Raw genomic sequence first — 25,501 nt, 5'->3', positions numbered from 1 at the left:
GGATCTTAGTTACTTCTGCTAAGATCATAGAAAACGCAGGCAGATTCTTCTTCTAAATACTGCCTGAGAAAAAAACAGCACACTCCGGTGCCATTTAAAAATAACAAACTTTTGATTGAAGAAATAATTAAGTATAAAACACCACACTCCTCTCACAACCTCCTACTAGGTTGAGAGTTGCAAGAGAATGACTGGATATGACATGTGAGGGGAGGAGCTATATAGCAGCTCTGCTTGGGTGATCCTCTTGCAACTTCCTGTTGGGAAGGGAATATATCCCATAAGTAATGGATGACCCGTGGACTGAATACACTTAACAAGAGAAAAGCCACCACTGCCCTACTGAAGAGACCGACACAATGAAACTGGGGAATGGGTAATAAAGGAATTATCTATTTGAAATAATAACAATTCTGGAGTAGACTGTCACTTTAAGTACCAAGTATAGGTGGGGATACGACAGGCAAAAACAGAAATTGTAAATGACAAAAAGATAAAAGGAGCCGTTTGTAAACTATGTATTGCACCCCATAAGCTAAAATTGATCAGTATGAATTAATTAAAGGGGAGAAAACTTTATAGTACACAGCCCCTTTAAAGTTCTGCATTTTTTACACTTGAATGAGAGCGGAATAAAAACATTACAATGCATACTCATTATGCTGCTGTAATTTACCAAGGCTGTCCCTTCCCCTTACCCCCAGAAGGAGTGGAGACGTGTATACTGCAGGAAGGATATCTGCGTACAGGGCAGCGCTACAGTGAGTCTCAAATTTCATCTTAGAACAGCCTTTCAAAGAGTTTATTTGCAGTATATTTTTAAGGTTTTAATGAGTCAATATGTATAAAGCACACACAAAACATCATGTAAAATTCCAGTAATTTATTGCTGTATGTATACATCCCAGATCGATTTACATTTTTCATATAAGATTTAAAACTAACATTCCATTTCACTTTCTTAATGCCATTATACAATATATTTCACAAGCAATACAGCAGTAGTTACAAAATGTTACTGACCTCTATAAAGTATGAGGGGCCTGAACACTTTAATTCTTTACTGGTTCCTCCAACTATGGAGCAGTTTAAAGTTCAAAATGTGGTGAATAAACGTATACAGATAGTGCACAGTCTGAAACTTCTGTAAAGACATCTTCAGCTGGAAATTATCTTACACTAAAATAATTTACAACCACTTAAGAGTTTGGCATTTCCAAAGTTGTAGTTTTTCCACCTTCAGTTACCTCATTTCCATAACTAGTTATTTTTTTTTATTTACAGGTCTTCTAAATATAAGTACAAACTAGTATGAAATTGACAGTTGTTTGCATCTTGAAACTCATTCAGTGGCTAAATAAATACATCAAGCCGACCAAACCCATAGGAAAGTTTCCATGTTATGACGATTCACTCACACAGGGTTCTGTGTTGCCAACAAGAGCCTTATCTGTTGTAGGAAGTGCCGCGTGACCTAGGTCTTCATTATTTGTGGTTACATTTTCTGTTGCAGTTGTGGGAGCGTGGTCCAACGTTGAAGGAACCAGGTCACTCGCTAGAGGTGCCAAGGGAAATGTGGGAAACTGAGGTGGTACAGAGAGTGGTGGCAACCCTGCAAGATTCAAAGGGGGCAGTGGACCAATGGGTGGCAAGCCTGAAAAAAAGAAAACAAGTATCTTTAACTGTATATTTATAATTAATAAAGTGATGTAAAAAAATGGACCTTGCAAAACTAATTCTATTATATTAATTGGTTATAAGGCTGTGCTATGAAGCCAGCATAATGCTAATATAATATGGGGGAGGGGGAATGCAGGGTGTTCTTGAGAATATGCACATCCATAGACAAAATGCCACAAACAGGAACTTATTTCATAATACTACTGCATAGACAAAGATGATCTACTCAGAGGTAAATTAATTGCTTTATCTGATATAAGCATATTAAAGAGCATTCTGCCAGTAATACAAGAAGATGTAATACCACAGTAATCCTATAACCTATCCAATAGTATCCACCCTCCTGACTCATCCATCCAGTTGAAGGTGCTGTCAGAACCTGCTTACTGCTCTTCACTCATTCCTATCCTATTTTAATGTAACTTTAAAAAAAAAAAAAAAATTCAGACCAGCTATGCAGACCTTCATTTGAAATAGCCACCCCTATACTAGCACTATAAGCAGGCAAGGGAAACACATACATAAAAGATTTATACCCTCTTTTCATAGGAAAAGATGATATATATACATCTAAGTATAAGAATATATTACATAATCCCAAAAAAGTTATGTCTGATCACTTGAATCTGTTTCTCACCACTATAGAAATATCAAATATTAAAGTGCATTGATCTTACACATTACCAGCATATTCACCTGTCAAGCACTACTTTATAAAACTTCTCAAAATTACTTCTTTATAGCACTTCTACAGCGCATTGCTGTATGACAAATAGTTGCTGATTCATAAGTTAAAGTGACAGTCTACTTGACAATTTGTATTATTTAGAGAGATAGATAATCCCTTTATTACCCATTCCCTAGTTTTGCATAACCAACACAGTTATATTAATATATTTTTTATCTCTGTGATTACCTTGTATCTAAGCTTCTGCAGACTGCCCCCTTATCTCAGTGCTTAACTTGCATTTTAGTCTATAAGTGCTGGTTCTAACTCCACGGGAGTGAGCACAATGTTATCTATATGGCAAACAAACTAGCACTGTTTGGCTTAGAAAAGACAACAAAATGCACTGAGATAAGATGAGGCCTGCAGAGCCCTTAATTATATATTTAAAACATTTATACAAAGCTTGGCAATAAGTACACAGCAAGGTACACTTGTTGCTTATACCCAGGTAGGTGCTAATTTACACAGTAAAGGAGACCAGGTAAACACACATAATAGTGTTTTAAAGGGATCTATATCAGAACTACTTTGGAGCTACAAAACCCTGAAAAAGTTAACAGTTTTACAGTTATAAAAAATATATATTATACTCACAGAAATTTCCATATACTGCCTAAATAGCATTCATCAAGCTCCTATCCCTTTCACTGTACCCACTGATCTGAACACAAAGTGTAGAGGGTGATAGACTTATAACCGCAAATGAGAAACTGTGTTTCTGTCCACACCAAAGGGCAATAGCATTAGCGGGAAAGCGCATTTAGGGGGTGGAGCAAAGACAAGGAAATGACAGCATTTAATAGTAAATTGGCTATATTCTACAAGGCTGAACTTGTCACAGCCCTCCTATAACATTTTCTTTAGACTATACAGAAGCCCCTTTAAAACAAAGATACATATTGCAGATTATTTTATGAATCAGTCGGTTGTAAAACAGAAGTGTTTTATATCATTGTATTAATATATTTTAACTTACAAAATAAAATGCTCTACTCAATAAATTACTCTGTGCATTGTTCAAATGAATGAATTATTGGTCTCCCTCTCTTACTATTAGTATATCATGATTCCAAGTAGAATATATATATGATCGTTATTTGGAGACCCATCTAAGGAACATTTATTGTTTCATTATGGTTACCAGGAATAAGCCTAATTTTGAAATTACACCCTGGAATAGAGGCCTCTAAAAGGGTTATTTACTACATGACTTTCTAAGTGTCAAGTGGGACTTTCAGTTGATGATTAATTGTTGCCACAAATGATTTGTATATTTTCGATACTTTTGTTGCATTACTTTGAATGTTGATAAATTTATTCTAATAGCAATAGAGAGATGATAGAGAGAGAGAGAGAGAGAGAGAGAGATATGATAGAGAGAGAGAGAGAGAGAGAGATATGATAGAGAGAGAGAGAGAGAGAGAGATGATAGAGAGAGAGATGATAGAGAGAGAGATGATAGAGAGAGAGATGATAGAGAGAGAGATGATAGAGAGAGAGATGATAGAGAGAGAGATGATAGAGAGAGAGATGATAGAGAGAGATATGATAGAGAGAGAGAGAGAGAGAGAGAGAGAGATATGATAGAGAGAGAGATGATAGAGAGAGATGATAGAGAGAGAGAGAGAGAGAGAGATGATAGAGAGAGAGAGAGAGATGATAGAGAGAGAGAGAGAGAGAGATAGAGAGAGAGAGAGATGATAGAGAGAGAGAGAGATGATAGAGAGAGAGAGAGATGATAGAGAGAGAGAGAGATGATAGAGAGAGAGAGATGATAGAGAGAGAGAGAGATGATAGAGAGAGAGAGATGATAGAGATGATAGAGAGAGAGAGAGATGATAGAGAGAGAGAGATGATAGAGAGAGATGATAGAGAGAGAGATGATAGAGAGAGAGATGATAGAGAGAGAGATGATAGAGAGAGAGATGATAGAGAGAGAGATGATAGAGAGAGAGATGATAGAGAGAGAGATGATAGAGAGAGATATGATAGAGAGAGAGAGAGAGAGAGAGAGAGAGAGATGATAGAGAGAGAGATGATAGAGAGAGATGATAGAGAGAGAGAGAGAGAGAGATGATAGAGAGAGAGAGAGAGATGATAGAGAGAGAGAGAGAGAGAGATAGAGAGAGAGAGAGATGATAGAGAGAGAGAGAGATGATAGAGAGAGAGAGAGATGATAGAGAGAGAGAGAGATGATAGAGAGAGAGAGATGATAGAGAGAGAGAGAGATGATAGAGAGAGAGAGATGATAGAGAGAGATGATAGAGAGAGAGAGAGAGAGATGATAGAGAGAGAGAGAGAGAGAGAGAGATGATAGAGAGAGAGAGAGAGAGAGAGAGAGATGATAGAGAGAGAGAGAGAGAGAGAGAGAGATGATAGAGAGAGAGAGAGAGAGAGAGATGATAGAGAGAGAGAGAGAGAGAGATGATTGATAGAGAGAGAGAGAGAGAGAGAGATGATAGAGAGAGAGAGATGATAGAGAGAGAGAGAGAGAGATGATAGAGAGAGAGAGAGAGATGATAGAGAGAGAGAGAGATGATTGATAGAGAGAGAGAGAGAGATGATTGATAGAGAGAGAGAGAGAGAGAGAGAAATGAGAGATAGAAATGAGAGATAGAGAGAGATAGAGAGAGATAGAGAGATAGAAATGAGAGAGATAGAAATGAGAGAGATAGAAATGAGAGAGATAGAAATGAGAGAGATAGAAATGAGAGAGATAGAAATGAGAGAGATAGAAATGAGAGAGATAGAAATGAGAGAGATAGAAATGAGAGAGATAGAAATGAGAGAGATAGAAATGAGAGAGATAGAAATGAGAGAGATAGAAATGAGAGAGATAGAAATGAGAGAGATAGAAATGAGAGAGATAGAAATGAGAGAGATAGAAATGAGAGAGATAGAAATGAGAGAGATAGAAATGAGAGAGATAGAAATGAGAGAGATAGAAATGAGAGAGATAGAAATGAGAGAGATAGAAATGAGAGAGATAGAAATGAGAGAGATAGAAATGAGAGAGATAGAAATGAGAGAGATAGAAATGAGAGAGATAGAAATGAGAGAGATAGAAATGAGAGAGATAGAAATGAGAGAGATAGAAATGAGAGAGATAGAAATGAGAGAGATAGAAATGAGAGAGATAGAAATGAGAGAGATAGAGGGAGAAAGAGGGAGAAATATATATATATATATATAAAACATAATTTATGTAAGAACTTACCTGATAAATTCATTTCTTTCATATTAGCAAGAGTCCATGAGCTAGTGACGTATGGGATATACATTCCTACCAGGACGGGCAAAGTTTCCCAAACCTCAAAATGCCTATAAATACACCCCTCACCACACCCACAAATCAGTTTAACGAATAGCCAAGAAGTGGGGTGATAAGAAAAAAGTGCGAAAGCATAAAAAATAAGGAATTGGAATAATTGTGCTTTATACAAAAAAATCATAACCACCACAAAAAAAAGGGGTGGGCCTCATGGACTCTTGCTAATATGAAAGAAATGAATTTATCAGGTAAGTTCTTACATAAATTATGTTTTCTTTCATGTAATTAGCAAGAGTCCATGAGCTAGTGAGGTATGGGATAATGACTACCCAAGATGTGGATCTTTCCACGCAAGAGTCACTAGAGAGGGAGGGATAAAACAAAGACAGCCAATTCCTGCTGAAAATAATCCACACCCAAAATAAAGTTTAAATGAAAACATAAGCAGAAGATTCAAACTGAAACAGCTGCCTGAAGTACTTTTCTACCAAAAACTGCTTCAGAAGAAAAAAACACATCAAAATGGTAGAATTTAGTAAAAGTATGCAAAGAGGACCAAGTTGCTGCTTTGCAAATCTGATCAACCGAAGCTTCATTCCTAAACACCCAGGAAGTAGAAACTGACCTAGTAGAATGAGCTGTAATCCTTTGAGGCAGAGTTTTACCCGACTCGACATAAGCATGATGAATTAAAGATTTCAACCAGGATGCCAAAGAAATGGCAGAGGCCTTCTGACCTTTCCTAGAACCGGAAAAGATAAATAGACTAGAAGTCTTTCGGAAAGTCTTAGTAGCTTCAACATAATATTTCAAAGCTCTAACCACATCCAAAGAATGCAATGATTTCTCCTTAGAATTCTTAGGATTAGGACATAATGAAGGAACCACAATCTCTCTACTAATGTTGTTGGAATTCACAACCTTAGGTAAAAATTCAAAAGAAGTTCGCAACACCGCCTTATCCTGATGAAAAATCAAAAAAGGAGACTCACAAGAAAGAGCAGATAATTCAGAAACTCTTCTGGCAGAAGAGATAGCCAAAAGGAACAAAACTTTCCAAGAAAGTAATTTAATGTCCAATGAATGCATAGGTTCAAACGGAGGAGCTTGAAGAGCCCCCAGAACCAAATTCAAACTCCAAGGAGGAGAAATTGACTTAATAACAGGTTTTATACGCACCAAAGCTTGTACAAAACAATGAATATCAGGAAGATTAGCAATCTTTCTGTGAAAAAGAACAGAAAGAGCAGAGATCTGTCCTTTCAAGGAACTTGCAGACAAACCTTTATCCAAACCATCCTGAAGAAACTGCAAAATTCTTGGAATTCTAAAAGAATGCCAGGAAAAATGATGAAAAAGACACCAAGAAATATAAGTCTTCCAGACTCTATAATATATCTCCCTAGATACAGATTTACGAGCCTGTAACATAGTATTAATCACAGAGTCAGAGAAACCTCTTTGACTAAGAATCAAGCGTTCAATCTCCATACCTTTAAATTTAAGGATTTGAGATCCTGATGGAAAAAAGGACCTTGAGACAGAAGGTCTGGTCTTAACGGAAGAGTCCACGGTTGGCAAGAAGCCATCCGGACAAGATCCGCATACCAAAACCTGTGAGGCCATGCTGGAGCTACCAGCAGAACAAACTAGCATTCCTTCAGAATTTTGGAGATCACTCTTGGAAGAAGAACTAGAGGCGGAAAGATATAGGCAGGATGATACTTCCAAGGAAGTGACAATGCATCCACTGCTTCCGCTTAAGGATACCTGGATCTGGACAGATACCTGGGAAGTTTCTTGTTTAGTTGAGAGGCCATCAGATCTATTTCTGGGAGCCCCCACATTTGAACAATCTGAAGAAATACCTCTGGGTGAACAGACCATTCGCCCGGATGCAACGTTTGGCGACTGAGATAATCCGCTTCCCAATTGTCTATACCTGGGATATGAACCGCAGAAACTAGACAGGAGCTGGATTCCGCCCAAACCAGAATTCGAGATACTTCTTTCATAGCTAGAGGACTGTGAGTCCCTCCTTGATGATTGATGTATGCTACAGTTGTGACATTGTCTGTCTGAAAACAAATGAACGATTCTCTCTTTAGAAGAGGCCAAGACTGAAGAGCTCTGAAAATTGCACGGAGTTCCAAAATATTGATCGGTAATCTCACCTCCTGAGATTCCCAAACCCCTTGTGCCGTCAGAGACCCCCACACAGCTCCCCAACCTGTAAGACTTGCATCTGTTGAAATTACAGTCCAGGTCGGAAGAACAAAAGAAGCCCCCTGAATTAAACGATGGTGATCTGTCCACCACGTCAGAGAGTGTCGTACAATCGGTTTTAAAGATATTAATTGAGATATCTTTGTGTAATCCCTGCACCATTGGTTCAGCATACAGAGCTGAAGAGGTCGCATGTGAAAACGAGCAAAGGGGATCGCGTCCGATGCAGCAGTCATAAGACCTAGAATTTCCATGCATAAGGCTACCGAAGGGAATGATTGTGACTGAAGGTTTCGACAAGCTGATATCAATTTTAGACGTCTCTTGTCTGTCAAAGATAGAGTCATAGACACTGAATCTATCTGGAAACCCAAAAAGGTTACCCTTGTCTGAGGAATCAATGAACTTTTTAGTAAATTGATCCTCCAACCATGATCTTGAACAACACAAGTTGATTCGTATGAGATTCTGCTAAATGTAAAGACCGAGCAAGTACCAAGATATCGTCCAAATAAGGAAATACCACAATACCCTGTTCTCTGATTACAGACAAAAGGGCACCGAGAACCTTTGTAAAAATTCTTGGAGCTGTTGCTAGACCAAACGGTAGAGCCACAAACTGGTAATGCTTGTCTAGGAAAGAGAATCTCAGAAACTGAAAGTGATCTGGATGAATCGGAATATGCAGATATGCATCCTGTAAATCTATTGTAGACATATAATGCCCTTGCTGAACAAAAGGCAGGATAGTCCTTACAGTTACCATTTTGAATGTTGGTATCCTTACATAACGATTCAATATCTTTAGATCCAGAACTGGTCTGAAGGAATTCTCCTTCTTTGGTACAATGAAGAGATTTGAATAAAACCCCAGCCCCCGTTCCAGAACTGGAACTGGCATAATTACTCCAGCCAACTCTAGATCTGAAACACATTTCAGAAATGCTTGAGCCTTCGCTGGATTTACTGGGACACGGGAAATAAAAAATCTCTTTGCAGGAGGTCTTATTTTAAAGCCAATTCTGTACCTTTCTGAAACAATGTTCTGAATCCAAAGATTGTGAACGGATTTGATCCAAATTTCTTTGAAAAAACGTAATCTGCCCCCTACCAGCTGAGCTGGAATGAGGGCCGCACCTTCATGTGGACTTAGAAGCTGGCTTTGATTATCTAGAAGGCTTGGATTTATTCCAGACTGGAGATGGTTTCCAAACTGATACCGCTCCTGAGGATGAAGGATCAGGTTTCTGTTCCTTGTTGTGACGAAAGGAACGAAAACGATTATTAGACCTGAATTTACCTTTAGATTTTTTATCCTGTGGTAAAAAAGTTCCTTTCCCTCCAGTAACAGTTGAAATAATAGAATCCAACTGAGAACCAAATAATTTATTACCCTGGAAAGAAAGGGAAAGCAGAGTAGACTTAGAAGACATATCAGCATTCCAAGTTTTAAGCCATAAAGCTCTTCTAGCTAAAATAGCTAGAGACATATACCTGACATCAACCCTAATGATATCAAAGATGGCATCACAAATAAAATTATTAGCATGTTGAAGAAGAATAATAATGCTATGAGAATTATGATCTGTTACTTGTTGCGCTAAAGCTTCCAACCAAAAAGTTGAAGCTGCAGCAACATCCGCCAAAGATATAGCAGGTCTAAGAAGATTACCTGAACACAAATAGGCTTTTCTTAGAAAGGATTCAATTTTCCTATCTAAAGGATCCTTAAAGGAAGTACCATCTGCCGTAGGAATTGTAGTACGCTTAGCAAGAGTAGAGACAGCCCCATCAACCTTAGGGATTTTGTCCCAAAACTCTAATCTGTCAGATGGCACATGATATAATTGCTTAAAACGTTTAGGAGGAGTAAATGAATTACCCAAATTATTCCATTCCCTGGAAATTACTTCAGAAATAGCACTAAGAACAGGAAAAACTTCTGGAATAACTACAGGAGATTTAAAAACCTTATCTAAACGTTTAGATTTAGTATCAAGAGGACCTGAATCCTCAATTTCTAAAGCAATTAGAACTTCTTTAAGTAAAGAACGAATAAATTCCATTTTAAATAAATATGAAGATTTATCAGCATCAACCTCTGAGACAGAATCCTCTGAACCAGAAGAACCATTATCAGAATCAGAATGATGATGTTCATTTAAAAATTCATCTGAATAATGAGAAGTTTTAAAAGATTTTTTATGTTTACTAGAAGGAGGAATAACAGACAAAGCCTTCTTAATGGATTCAGAAACAAAATCTCTTATGTTATCAGGAACACTCTGAGTATTAGATGTTGACGGAACAGCAACAGGTAATGGAACTTTACTAAAGGAAATTTTATCTGCATTAACAAGTTTGTCATGACATTCAATACAAACAACAGCTGGAGGAACAGATACCAAAAGTTTACAGCAGATACACTTAGCTTTGGTAGCTCCAGCACCAGGCAGCGATTTTCCTGAAGTATCTTCTGACTCAGTTGCAACGTGGGACATCTTGCAATATGTAATAGAAAAAACAACATATAAAGCAAAATAGATCAAATTCCTTAAATGACAGTTTCAGGAATGGGAAAAAATGCCAGTGAACAAGCTTCTAGCAACCAGAAGCAAAAAATAATGAGACTTAAATAATGTGCAGACAAAAGTGACGCCCATATTTTTTTAGCGCCAAATAAGACGCCCACATTATTTGGCGCCTAAATGCTTTTGGCACCAAAAATGACGCTACATCCGGAACGCCGACACTTTTGACGCAAAAAAAACGTCAAAAAATGACGCAACTTCCGGCGACACGTATGACGCCGGAAAAAGAAAAAAATTTTGCGCCAAAAATGACGCAATAAAATGAAGCATTTTCAGCCCCCGCGAGCCTAACAGCCCACAGGGAAAAAGTCAAATTTTTAAGGTAAGAAAAAATGATTGATTCAAATGCATTATCCCAAATATGAAACTGACTGTCTGAAAATAAGGAATGTTGAACATCCTGAGTCAAGGCAAATAAATGTTTGAATACATATATTTAGAACTTTATTAAAAAAGTGCCCAACCATAGCTTAGAGTGTCACAGAAAATAAGACTTACTTACCCCAGGACACTCATCTACATGTTGTAGAAAGCCAAACCAGTACTGAAACTAAAAAAAAAAATCAGCAGAGGTAATGGTATATATATAAGTGTATATTGTCGATCTGAAAAGGGAGGTAAGAGATGAATCTCTACGACCGATAACAGAGAACCTATGAAATAGACCCCTTAGAAGGAGATCATTGCATTCAAATAGGCAATACTCTCCTCACATCCCTCTGACATTCACTGCACGCTGAGAGGAAAACCGGGCTCCAACCTGCTGCGGAGCGCATATCAACGTAGAATCTAGCACAAACTTACTTCACCACCTCCATAGGAGGCAAAGTTTGTAAAACTGATTTGTGGGTGTGGTGAGGGGTGTATTTATAGGCATTTTGAGGTTTGGGAAACTTTGCCCCTCCTGGTAGGAATGTATATCCCATACGTCACTAGCTCATGGACTCTTGCTAATTACATGAAAGAAATATATATATATATATATATATATATATATATATATATATATATATTCTATATATATATATATTCTATATATATATATATATATATATATATATATATATATATATATATATATATATATAGATATACACACACACACATATATACATACACACACACACACATATATACAAAAAAGAAAAAAACAAAGTAACTCTTAACCCAGCACTAGGAGATAATAAATTGTAAACTAAAGATTAAGGCACCCAGAAGAGAACCAGTAAAGATTAAGGCACCCAGAAGAGAACCAGTAAAGATTAAGGCACCCAGAAGAGAACCAGACTAACAGCAGGTACTATTTATGATATTTATATCAACACTCAAAATTATGACAAAAAAAATATATTACATATCATATGAGGCAACATATTACTTATAGCAGAGAGTCCCACATAGTGTTAAACAACACACAACAGTCTTGTAAGTCAAACCCTAAAAATATATGTATATATATATAGTCTCACTTGGAATACAGAAACATGCAGTATAAGAATATATTTAAGCATATACATATCTTCATGCTTATACTTGTAGATAATTGGAACAAGGATATATGGTAAAACTTAGACAGAATGATGTACTAATTTATAGCTCATCTCATATAATGATAATAAATCATATGAGAAATAAATATACACACACACATATAAACACACACACACACACATATATATATATATACCTACCAGTATGTGTAAAATCTGGTAATCCAGGCCTTGGAATAAAGTTTGGAGCAGGCATGTTAAGATTTGGAAGATTAGGTAGATTGGGTAAATTAGGGATTCCAGTGGATAATGGCATTAGACCTTAATAAGAGAACAACAACAGGTAAAGTAAAAATCTAAATTAATTTAAAAAAAATAAATAAAAAATGATCAAAATTGAAAACTTCATAATTTTTTTTTAATTTTTTTTATTGTATATTTATTATTTATCATATTTTAATAAAACAGGCTTTCCTATAAATGCACATACAATTAATCAAATTACTGATATTTAGACCTGCTAGATGTACAAGTAAAATACTACATTAGGCTCAAACATAGTAACTATAATGTAATGCAATTTAATAGGGAGAAATAGATTTCTTTTTTGGTGGCTAGAGTCCACAATCCATTACACCTGGGAATTACTCCACCCTGTCACTAGGAGGCAGCAAAGATTCTCAAAACCCAGGAACTTTATAAAAACCCCTCCCTCCTCAGTCTCAGTTGAAGAATGAAGATATGCATTTGATTTTTCAGCGAGAGGGGTTCTTAGACCGAGTTGAGACCAATTTCCCCTCAGAATACAGTGAGTGTTGGAGGGATGTTATAGGGATTTAGTCGCAGGGACTTGTCTTTTGCCTCCTTCTGTTGGTCTGTCTATATACTCCTATTCCACATCCTTTGCCGTTATGTTTCAGCACTGGTTTTGGCTTCCTTCAGTGGCAAAGTGGCTATTGGTTAGTATTTTTTTAAATTTTATATTATTCACTCTATAAGCCTGTTAGGTTATTGTTATATATTATATATGTATATGACCTTGGGACAGTTATATATTTTATAGGTAATTCCCACTTATTATTATGTATTTATAATTGTGCGTTAATGTTTTTGGCCACGTACATTTTTGTACTCTTAACACGCGCGTGTTTTTAAACGCACGCTGTGTTTTTCATGCATGCATGTCGGCTTTCAGGCTTGTGTAAGCCAGAGTGCTGGCATACATTCTGGCGTTTTTTTTTTTTTTTTACTTTATATGATACCAGTTTGACGTGCGCCTCCTTTCTTACATACACTATTTAGATAACAGGTAAACTGTGTTCTACCTTATCTCTGTTTTTATAATTTTTGAATTTATGCATTTTTATGGAGTTTTTTGTTCAGAAGGAACAAGTGTTTTCCTTTTCTTTAAAGCTTTTTTGCATTTGGGATATTACCGTTTAGCTGTATGCTTGTATTTTTCTGCATGTAGCTTATGTATAAGTACCTTACAGTTATGGAGCCTTCTGACTTCTGCAGTTATGGAGCTCCTGTGTCATTTGAACACTTTTCTTTAGTGTTAAGCGCTTATATTGTTTATAAGCGGAGGTTTTAATTTCAAGACTATTTAATGCAATAAATGTATTATTATTCTAACGCATTCTGACCTAAACGCTGCTCTTGCTTCTAAGAGTACTACTGCGCCTTCTGTTTGGTTTACTCAGGAGAATCCTTCAGAATCCTGGAATCGAAGATTTTATACGGTCTTCTGTGTCTGAAATGTGGGTGCCCATGCATCCTTCAAGTAAGCGTAAAAGGTCATAAAGTAAGAATTTACCTTCTATTAGCTCTAAGTCTGTTGGGGTTAATGTTTCCAGTCATGAAGCTGTTATCAAAGGAAGAGGTTTGGTACTGTTGATCAGGGATTTTCCTTTGATCATGAATTCGATTATATATATATATATATATATATATATATATATATATATATATATATATATATATATATATATATATATATATATATATATTACTCATATTTGTTTAAATTGAGCATATTTGTTCTCTTTTTAAAGAAACATTATTTCCTTTAGAGGTTAAGGTCCTAAAGTAGGAGGTTTAGCCGGTTTCTGATTAAATCCTGTTTTTATTCCTATGGTTAAATCCCCTGATATATTTCCTATACCTGATGTGGTCTCTGAGATTGTTCCAGAAATTTGGCTAAGCCAGGTATTTCTTTTTAATCCTTCTGTAAGGTTTAAAAGAATGTATCCTTTTTCAGCTTCCAATGTTAAATTTTGGGAAACTATTCCTCAAAGTGGATTGGGCTATTTGTACTCTGACTTTACATACCCCCTTTTCCTTTGGGAGTTAGAATCCTTCCAGGAGGAGGATTTTTAAGCAGGTTATCTACTTAGATCAGTAGTATCTATTACTGATATGGCGGCTGCATCTTTCTGTTTAATAATCTTTTTTGGGCAGTTTAAGGACAATTCTGCTAGTGAAGACTTTAAACCTTCTTGAAAATGTGTTTATGCTTTCATTAAAAGGGACATTAAACCCAAACATTTTCTTTCATGCTTCAGATAGAGAATATAATTTTTAACAAACCTTCAAATGTACTTCTATTATCTAATTTGCTTCATTCTTTATATATACTTTGTTTAATAAATAGAAATGCACATTGTGAGCCAATCACACAAGGCATCTATGTGCAGTGACCAATCAGCAGCTACTTAGCCTATCTAGATATGCTTTTCAGCAAAGAATATCAAGAGAATGAAGCAAATTAGATAATAGAAGTAAATTAGAAAGTGGTTTAAAATCGCATGTTATTTCTAAACCATAGAAGAATTGTTTTGGGTTTAATGACCCTTTAAGTGTTATTTTAAAGCATGCCTTTGGCAGTACTTCCTATGGCCTTTTCTGGTTAAGTCTTTCTAAATCCAGACTTATCTCTTTTTTTCCTCATTAAAGGGACACTCAAGTCAAAAACTTATGATCATGCATGCAGTTTTGAGACACTTTCCAATTTACTTCCATTATCAAATTTTGAACAGTCCTTTTACATGCACACTTTATGGGGAACAAGATCCTACTGAGCATGTGCACAAGCTCACAGGGTATATGTATACTAGTCTGTGATTGGCTGATGTCTGTTAAAAGATACAGGGGTCCAGAAAAATAAGAGAAAAATTACATTTGTTAGAGAAAAAAAAATCTGCTTTTTTGAAATTCAGAAAAAAAACATAATTTATGTAAGAACTTACCTGATAAATTCATTTCTTTCATATTAGCAAGAGTCCATGAGCTAGTGACGTATGGGATATACATTCCTACCAGGAGGGGCAAAGTTTCCCAAACCTCAAAATGCCCATAAATACACCCCTCACCACACCCACAATTCAGTTTAACGAATAGCCAAGAAGTGGGGTGATAAAAAAGTGCGAAAGCATATAAAATAAGGAATTGGAATAATTGTGCTTTATACAAAATCAAAACCACCACAAAAAAAGGGCCGGCCTCATGGACTCTTGCTAATATGAAAGAAATGAATTTATCAGGTAAGTTCTTACATAAATTATGTTTTCTTTCATGTAATTAGCAAGAGTCCATGAGCTAGTGACGTATGGGATAATGACTACCCAAGATGTGGATCTTTCCACACAAGAGTCACTAGAGAGGGAGGGATAAAATAAAGACAGCCAATTCCTGCTGAAAATAATCCACACCCAAAATAAAGTTTAACGAAAAACATAAGCAGAAGATTCAAACTGAAACCGCTGCCTGAAGTACTTTTCTACCAAAAACTGCTTCAGAAGAAGAAAATACATCAAAATGGTAGAATTTAGTAAAAGTATGCAAAGAGGACCAAGTTGCTGCTTTGCAAATCTGGTCAACCGAAGCTTCATTCCTAAACGCCCAGGAAGTAGAAACTGACCTAGAAGAAGAATGAGCTGTAATTCTCTGAGGCGGAGTTTTACCCGACTCAACATAGGCAAGATGAATTAAAGATTTCAACCAAGATGCCAAAGAAATGGCAGAAGCTTTCTGGCCTTTTCTAGAACCGGAAAAGATAACAAATAGACTAGAAGTCTTACGGAAAGATTTCGTAGCTTCAACATAATATTTCAAAGCTCTGCAACGATTTCTCCTTAGAATTCTTAGGATTAGGACATAATGAAGGAACCACAATTTCTCTACTAATGTTGTTGGAATTCACAACTTTAGGTAAAAATTCAAAAGAAGTTCGCAACACCGCCTTATCCTGATGAAAAATCAGAAAAGGAGACTCACAAGAAAGAGCAGATAATTCAGAAACTCTTCTGGCAGAAGAGATGGCCAAAAGAAACAAAACTTTCCAAGAAAGTAATTTAATGTCCAATGAATGCATAGGTTCAAACGGAGGAGCTTGAAGAGCCCCCAGAACCAAATTCAAACTCCAAGGAGGAGAAATTGACTTAATGACAGGTTTTATACGAACCAAAGCTTGTACAAAACAATGAATATCAGGAAGAATAGCAATCTTCCTGTGAAAAAGAACAGAAAGAGCAGAGATTTGTCATTTCAAAGAACTTGCGGACAAACCCTTATCTAAACCATCCTGAAGAAACTGTAAAATTCTCGGTATTCTAAAAGAATGCCAGGAAAAATGATGAGAAAGACACCAAGAAATATAAGTCTTCCAGACTCTATAATATATCTCTCGAGATACAGATTTACGAGCCTGTAACATAGTATTAATCACAGAGTCAGAGAAACCTCTTTGACCAAGAATCAAGCGTTCAATCTCCATACCTTTAAATTTAAGGATTTCAGATCCTGATGGAAAAAAGGACCTTGTGACAGAAGGTCTGGTCTTAACGGAAGAGTCCACGGTTGGCAAGAGGCCATCCGGACAAGATCCGCATACCAAAACCTGTGAGGCCATGCCGGAGCTACCAGCAGAACAAACGAGCATTCCTTCAGAATCTTGGAGATTACTCTTGGAAGAAGAACTAGAGGCGGAAAGATATAGGCAGGATGATACTTCCAAGGAAGTGATAATGCATCCACTGCCTCCGCCTGAGGATCCCGGGATCTGGACAGATACCTGGGAAGTTTCTAGCACAAACTTACTTCACCACCTCCATCGGAGGCAAAGTTTGTAAAACTGAATTGTGGGTGTGGTGAGGGGTGTATTTATGGGCATTTTGAGGTTTGGGAAACTTTGCCCCTCCTGGTAGGAATGTATATCCCATACGTCACTAGCTCATGGACTCTTGCTAATTACATGAAAGAAAAGTGCTATTGCCTTGTCTTTTCACTGTGCACTTGTGAGTTATGTAATTCTACTGCATTGAGTAGTCCTTTAAGTGTTACTAAGTGCTATGTTAAAGCATGTCTTTGGCAGTACTTCATAGGAACTTTTTTGGTTAAGTCTTTGGGCTAGATTTATCAAAGCGGAGGCGGACAGGAGCGCGTATATGCGCCACTGTACGGCTCAGCTCGCCTGTGGCAGGGCGAAATTACCCGCAGGTAATTGCCATTGCACACGAGCGCAATTTTGCGCTCGCATGCAATCCCGCCCCCCTGCCCGTGCACGGCCAATCACGCGCGGGCAGGAGCTGTCAATCTCCTCGGTCGGACTTGAACCGCGGAGATTGAATTTAGGTTAGGGAAGCGGCGGTCTGGTGACCGCTGCTTGTTAAATTACGGCAAGCAAGTTCTTGTGAGAACTTGCAGCCGTAGGGCTTTGATAAATCGAGCCCTTGGTCTTCTTATATAATTTCTATATCCAGACTTTTTTTATTATTTTTTTTAGGGAAATATGCTATTTGGTTTTGGTTTCTATTCTATCCTATCTGATGGAAAGTAAAGGAATTGGAAGTCCAGGGGTACATTTTTATCTCAATCATATTTGTTCCTTTCCTCAGAACAGGGCAGAAATCTGAATTCCTTCTCTCTGGAGCTGGTTCCTCTGGTTCTACCTGGAAGCCAAGTTCTAACTGGATCATGTCTGAGCAGTCCAACTAGTCTACTCCATTATCAAAGTTTGCATGAAGGTGCGGCTTCTGTTCCAGACACTCTGGTATGGGGCAAGTTAAGCTTCATTAGGGTTAATTAATAGGTTTCAGAATGAGGCCTTCCTAGAAAGTTTTTATTTTCCCACTGTTTTGTGAATTCCTGTGAAGGCTTTTTCTAGTCTGTTTTGGATCTAGAATTTATGGGAGTTATTATTCCTGTTCCTTTGTTGGTACAGAGATAGTTTTTTTTTTTTTCCTAACCTCTTCCTTATTCCTTTATAGGAAGGAACTTTCAGACCAGTTCTGGATATAAAGGCTCTGAACTAATCCTTCAAAGTTTTAATTTTCTTAATAGCGACTACTTGGATTTTTTTTTTGGATGTCCATAATTTAATGGGATGTTTATCAACCTGTTCCTATTCTCTAGGAATATCATCAGTTTCCTAGGTTTGCCTTTCTGGTCTAGGATTCTTAGTTGGTTGCTCTATCGTTTGGGTCTTGGTTAGACTCCCACAATATTTTTTTAGGTCTTGGATACCCTTTCATCTACAATTAGATCTTAGGGTATTGCAGGGATTCCTTTTCTGGAAGATTTGGTTCAAACTTTCTTCAGCATCATTGTTGGAAAAAAAAAAATTTCTCCCAAACTTTGCTGGTTTTTCAGACTAAGATTGTGGTTTCTCAGATTCAGTTTCCATGAATATTTCCTTGACAGTTTTTAGGAGTATGAAGCCAGTGTCCACCTGTTTAAACCTTCCGTTTCTTTTCAAATGAGTAACTGCAGGAGCACCATAATAAAGGTAAAATAGTTTATTGGTAAATGTACAGGGTGTACTCACCCAGAGGGTAAAATACAGAAATAATTTCAAATGAATAAATGGTCTAACCGGTTTCGGCTACTGCCTTACTCCTAGCCTGCTTAAAATTAAATAGTGTCTTGCAAACTTAAAAACCTTCATCTGATTGCCTATTGGATAGTGAGTTAATTCTCCTCCCTCCCCTAAACCAATCAGGCTTACCAGTTTCACATGCCTACTTAACTTCCAGCCAATTGTTATACTTCATTTCTAGACATATTTACTATGCCTCATATAAACAAATCTGAACGTCTAAGCACTTCTATCTTTAGCCATTTGAAATCTTAAACTACTAGCTGCCTCTGCTTTTATCTGCTTGTATTAACCTCATAAGAACTAATTAAACACTGTCTCCATTAATTTAAAATGAGAGTGCATTTCAAGATGTGTGTTTAATCATATACACACAACATGAGTTTTCCTGATCGCCTTGGAAGCGGCCACACACCCCTTTGCTTACGTAGCAAAAACCTGCCTCCTTTCCACTTGCAGTCATCTAAGCGGACCAATCCGTGTAGCGTAATAACGGATGCGTCCTTGGAAACAGCCACACACCCCTTTGCTTACGTAGCAAACTCCTGTCTGCTTACTACTTGCTATTATCAGAGTGGACCAATCCGTGTGGCGTAATAACGGATGCATCCTTATTGTCACGCCCTTTAGTTTACGTAGCAACCTCCGGCCTTTTCTCCTATCTGTCATCAGTGCTGACCAATCATAATGGCATAGCAACAGATGAGTCCTTAGTAAATCTCTGCGTTTCACAACATGTTGATTATATTAAATAAAAATCATTGATGCGCAATCTTATGTTGGGCTGTACTGCCATGAATCTCCAAGCATAGTGCTGATCGTGCTCTTTCACTATGTGAACAAGTGTTTACATTAGCTCTTATTTTAATTAGTATTCTAAGTACTTTTGTTTCAAAGTGTATTTTGTCATAAACATGCTAAAGGCATGAACTGTCTCAATCTTAGGAGACTAGTTTAATCCACTATGGTGCAAAACTATAAAATATGTGCCCCTATCTGGACAGTACAATATAACATTACAACAGGGTCCTCAATTGCTCCTAATGGAGCACTATGAATACAGTGTAATGCGACTGAATCAACAATACTATGATAGTATATCTACATGTATCTCAGTTCTATTGTCCCTCTTAACCATTAAGCCTCTCTCTTTATATATATATATATATATATATATATATATATATATAAAAATATATAAAATATTTTACCAGGAAGGATACATTGAGATTTCTCTCGTTTTCAAGTATGTGCTGGCTCCATAAAACATTGCATTGATATAATAAATAGGGTACAATAAAATACAAAAACAATATGTATACATAATATTTGCAAAATTTAACATAGAATAGGCAGGAAATATATAATCAACCATGACAGGTGTATTCTGTTTTGAGATATGCAGAGAGGGATCTCTTAAAAGATTTAAGGCTTGGGGAACGTTTTAAAGGGTGCGGGAGGTCGTTCCATAATTGAGGTGCTCTGTAGGAAAAGGAGGATCGAGCTGCTTTATTTTTGTATGGAGGCAAACTAAATAATGTGCTGGTACTGGACCGGAGGTTATAGGAGGTGGGAACAGCCGGGGAGAGCATACTGCTCAGGTAGGGTGGGAGCATCCCAGAAAAGCTCTTAAACACAAGGCTGGAAAGATGGAGAGTGCGTCTGGATTCCAGTGACAGCCAGTTTAGTTCTTTTTGCATGTCACAATGGTGGGTTCTGTAGTTACATTGTAGCACAAAGCGGCAGAACGAGTTATACAGTGTATTTAGTTTAAGGTGAGTTTGCGGTGCAGGTGCATATACTACATCTCCATAATCCATGATTGGCATCAGCATTTGCTGTACAAACTTTTCCTTTACTGTAGGGCTGAGTCCAAAAGATAGATTGGCGTCTAACAACATACCCAGGTATTTGAAAGACTGGACTGCGGTCAGTGTGCAATTTGATTTTGTTTTAATGCGTTGATGGGAATTTTGTAGTTTGTGTAATTTAGGTACCGTTCCAAAGATCATTGTGACAGTTTTATCAGTGTTTAGGAAGAGTTTGTTTTTTAAGATCCACTTTTCTACCTCTGTCAACTGGTCTTGGAGCACTGCCTCAAGCTGCGGCAGATCAGATTTGTTTGCATAGATTACCGTGTCATCTGCGTACATATGTACAGTTGAGGATTTGCAGACATTTGGCAGATCATTTATAAATAATGTGAATAGTAGGGGGCCGAGAATGGAACCTTGGGGAACACCACACGTGACCGGGAGGGAGATGCTGTCAGAGATGGAGACATACTGCAATCGATCCGACATATATGATCGAAACCAGGTTAGAGGATGATCACCAATACCTGAGTTTTTTAGTTTGAGCAGTAGTATGTTGTGGTCTACTGTGTCAAAGGACTTTGCAAAATCAAGGAAAATAGCTCCAGTTAGGTCTCCTTGTTCCATGCCAGTTTGGATGTCGTTGCAAACTTTTAGGAGGGCAGTTGTAGTGGAGTGATTCAGGCGAAAACCCGATTGAACAGGGGCCATATAGTTAGATTGTTGGTAATACTCACATAGTTGCGTATGGACGCATTTTTCTAAGATTTTTGACAATACTGGGAGCAATGATATTGGGCGATAAGTTATTAACCAAGGTTAACTCACCACTTTTATGGATAGGCACTACTCTTGCAGTCTTCCAAAGTTTGGGTATGTATCCAGACACCAAGGATTCGTTAATTAGGGTTGTGACGGGTTTAGCAATTGCTGACGCACTGAGTTTCAACAGCATTGCTGGGATTTGATCAGGTCCAGACTGGTTTTTCATTTTTAGATTATTAAGGCGTTTAACGACATTGATGGGTACAGGTCTAAAATGGAACTTTTCTATATTGGCTCTTTGTAGATTTATTGGGGCCTGATCCACATTTGTAGTTTCAGGATGTGTGTCATTTATTAGTTTGTCAATCAGGGTGGTGGAGCATCTGACAAAATTAATTGTTAAAGGCATTAGCTACTTCTAAAGGAAGTTGCAGGGTTTGGTTGTCAACTTTGACAGTGGGGGGTTGGGAGTTGATTGGGGGAGTGTGTAAGTTATTTATGACTTTCCAAAACTTTCTAGGGTTTGATAGGTTATTTTTCAGTTTTTCACAGAAATATTGGGCCTTGGCCAATTTTGTTTGTTTAGTGCATATATTTCGCAATTTTCTATATACACAGTGATCATTCATAGAGCTAGTATGCTTAAATTTTGACCACAATGAATCCCGACACTGGAACATTTGAATGAGGTCAGAAGTGATCCAATTCATATGCGCTCCTTTTACTCTCACCTTACGCAGCAGGGCATGCAAGTTCCAAACTTGTAGGAGTTCGGACTGAAGGAATTCAACTGCAGAGTCTAAATCTGGAATTAGGTTTAATCTTTGCCAGGGGAGGTTCTTGATGTAATTTAGAAAATTATTGAAGATTACATTTTTTGAAGGACCTTGTGATTTTAACCTTGGGAGGGGATTTAGTAACCTTAATTTTGCACACGCAGTATACTAAGCAGTGGTCACTGAAACTGTTAGGGAGAACACCTGCCTCCTGGATTTGGTCAGGGGAAGTGGAAAGATCCAATCGAGCAGGGTGTGGTTATGGCTTTTAATGTTTATGCGAGTTGGGGAGGAGATTAATTGAGTTAGCTGCAAAGACTTAAATGGTGAGCAAGAACTATTGTTTTTTAAGTTCTTAAAGTGGGCCCTACAAGTAATTTTTCTATCTAAAAAATTTTTTTTAGACCTTCTGGAACCCTGGTCCTCAACCTGAAGATCCAGAAGGATTCTCTTTCACCAATCCATTAAATCTCAGCCATGAGGAGTTGTCTATCTGTTCCTTCTTTAAACGTTTGTCAGAATGGCTAGATGGAATACTACAGCCACTAGTAAGCACTCTTTGGAGCTATTTATCAGATACAAAACATGTCTTGAACCTCCTCTCTGATGTGGTTTGGTAGAGTGATTTCAAATGGTTAACTGAGGATGTGAGATCCCTGTACTCCACCATACCACATGAGAAAGGTTTGGAGGCAGTAAAATTCTTACTTGAAAGAGAGTCCAGAGCAGATCACAGTTTTGTAGAGTATGTTACCAGGGTCACTCACTTTCTTCTTACCCACAATTACTTTGAGTTTGAGGGTGAGTTCTTTCTCCAGACACGTGGGACAGCTATTGGGCAAAGTTTGCCCCCTCCTATGCCAACCTGTTCATGGGTTGGTGGGAGCTTTCCCACGTCTTTGGAGAACAGAACCCCTACAGACGTGAGATAGTGTGGTATAGGTGTTTCATCGATGACCTCCTATTCATTTGGAGGGGTCCATTGAAAGACATGGAGGCTTTTGTGGAAGTTCTTAATCTGAACAATGTAGGCATCAGATTTACATCAGAGATTCAGGAATTTTCCATTAATTTTCAAAAAAGCTTATGTTTGAACTGCAGATCCAACTTTGTGGGGTACTTGATCTTGTGTACTCACTGTGCACTCCAGTATGTTGGTCTTACAACTAGAGAGGCGAGAGTGAAGATTAAAGAACACCTGTCTAATCAGAGCGGGCACTTTAACAACCCCCTTAATAAATCACTTTTCGGTCTTTCACCAGAAGGACGTGAGGTTTTTTTACATGGACATTAATAGAGAGAGTACCTCCACAGACAAGAGGGGAGAATAGGACACGTAAGCTTGGTGAAAGAGAAGCCTTCTGGATCTTCAGGTTGAGGACCAGGGTTCCAGAAGGTCTAAATTCAGAATTTGATCTCATCAATTTCTGGTAATTCACCACAGCGCACATTGGTATAAATGGATTATTATGCAGAAGCCTGAGTTTTTTTATAGAAAAATTACTTGTAGGGCCGACTTTAAGAACTTAAATGTATATATATATATATATATATATATATATATATATATATATATATATATATATATATATAAAATAGAGGGCCGACCCCACAGTATCCCCGTTATACACTTCAAGCTAGGCCTAATTTGTAACCTAGAAGCTTAATGGTTAAGAGGGACAATAGAACTGAGATACATGTAGATATACTATCATAGTATTGTTGATTCTGTCGCATTACACTGTATTCATAGTGCTCCATTAGGAGAAATTGAGGACCCTGTTGTAATGTTATATTGTACTGTCCAGATAGGACCAAATCGTGGTTTGGGTGAAGATAGGGGAGCGTATTTTGTACTTTTGCACCATAGTGGATTAAACTAGTCTCCTAAGATTGAGACAGTTCATGCCTTTAGCATGTATATGACAAAATACACTTTGAAACAAAAGTACTTAGCATACTAATTAAAATAAGAGCTAATGTAAACACTTGTTCACATAGTGAAAGAGTAACGATCAGCACTATGCTTGGAGATTCATGGCAGTACAGCCCAACATAAGATTGCGCATCAATGATTTTTATTTAATATAATCAACATGTTGTGAAACGCAGAGAGTTACTAAGGACTCATCTGTTGCTATGCCATTAGGATTGGTCAGCACTGATGACAGATAGGAGAAAAGGCAGGAGGTTGCTACGTAAACTAAAGGGCGTGACAATAAGGATGCATCCGTTATTACGCCACACGGATTGGTCCGCTCTGATAATAGCAAGTGGAAAGCAGATAGGAGTTTGCTACGTAAGCAAAGGGGTGTGTGGCCGCTTCCAAGGCGATCAGGAAAACTCATGTGTGTATATGATTAAACACACATCTTGAAATGCACTCGCATTTTAAATTAATGGAGACAGTGTTTAATTAGTTCTTATGAGGTTAATACAAGCAGATAAAAGCAGAGGCAGCTAGTAGTTTAAGATTTCAAATGGCTAAAGATAGAAGTGCTTAGACGTTCAGATTTGTTTATATGAAGCATAGTAAATATGTCTAGAAATGAAGTATAACAATTGGCTGGAAGTTAAGTAGGCGTGTGAAACTGGTAAGCCTGATTGGTTTAAGGGAGGGAGGAGAATTAACCCACTATCCAATAGGCAATCAGATGAAGGTTTTTAAGTTTGCAAGACACCATTTAATTTTAAGCAGGCTAGGAGTAAGGCAGCCCATTTATTCATTTGAATTTTTTTTCTGTATTTTACCCTCTGGGTGAGGACACCCTGTACATTTACTAATAAAGTATTTTTACCCTTATTATGGTACTCCTGCAGTTACTCATTTGGAATTTATTCACAATTGGCCAGCAGTGAGCACATTAAAATAGGGTTAAGCTGTGGAAGAAGGGCGTGTTCAATTCAGATTTCTGATCATCAACAATTTGGGATTACGAGAACTGCAGAGGATTATAAAAAGTGAAGCCGATTCTTCCCTCAAGGCAGGAACCAGCATTTCCAGGCACTCGTGCAGAGGTAGAATACACCGGTAAATGGTCTACTCTGCACTAGAGAGTGAATAAAGGAAGCAGTAGGAATGTCTACAAGAATCCCAGCACTCAACCACAAGTGGTGAGTTCCTTTGCAACTTTTTTCTGAGAGTACTTTAGTATCCATTTACAAATAATAGTAAGGGAGGGTAGGGGATGCTCCCTGAACTTATATTGGACAGATCATCTGATATTAGAATCCACAGGGGACCATTTGAATTTAATATTGTACATACACCCTACACATTCCCT

At 37.5% G+C, this 25,501-nt stretch overlaps 1 protein-coding gene across 1 annotated transcript in view; it reads right to left on the bottom strand.

The window, feature by feature from the left end:
* Window positions 1–868: 868 nt before the first annotated feature.
* Window positions 869–25,501, bottom strand: part of GORASP2 (golgi reassembly stacking protein 2) — a 178,896-nt gene continuing 154,263 nt past the window's right edge. The window contains exons 9-10 of the mRNA XM_053698425.1: window positions 12,190–12,309; window positions 869–1,654 (exon numbers count right to left, since the gene is read on the bottom strand). Of these exons, the coding sequence (XP_053554400.1) occupies window positions 1,401–1,654; window positions 12,190–12,309 (374 nt within the window). The 3' untranslated portion in view covers window positions 869–1,400. The remainder of the gene's footprint in view (window positions 1,655–12,189; window positions 12,310–25,501) is intronic.

Source organism: Bombina bombina, chromosome 1, assembly GCF_027579735.1.
Source record: "Bombina bombina isolate aBomBom1 chromosome 1, aBomBom1.pri, whole genome shotgun sequence".
In the NCBI taxonomy this organism is placed as follows: domain Eukaryota; kingdom Metazoa; phylum Chordata; class Amphibia; order Anura; family Bombinatoridae; genus Bombina; species Bombina bombina.
This window is presented reverse-complemented; position numbering and strand designations above follow the sequence as displayed.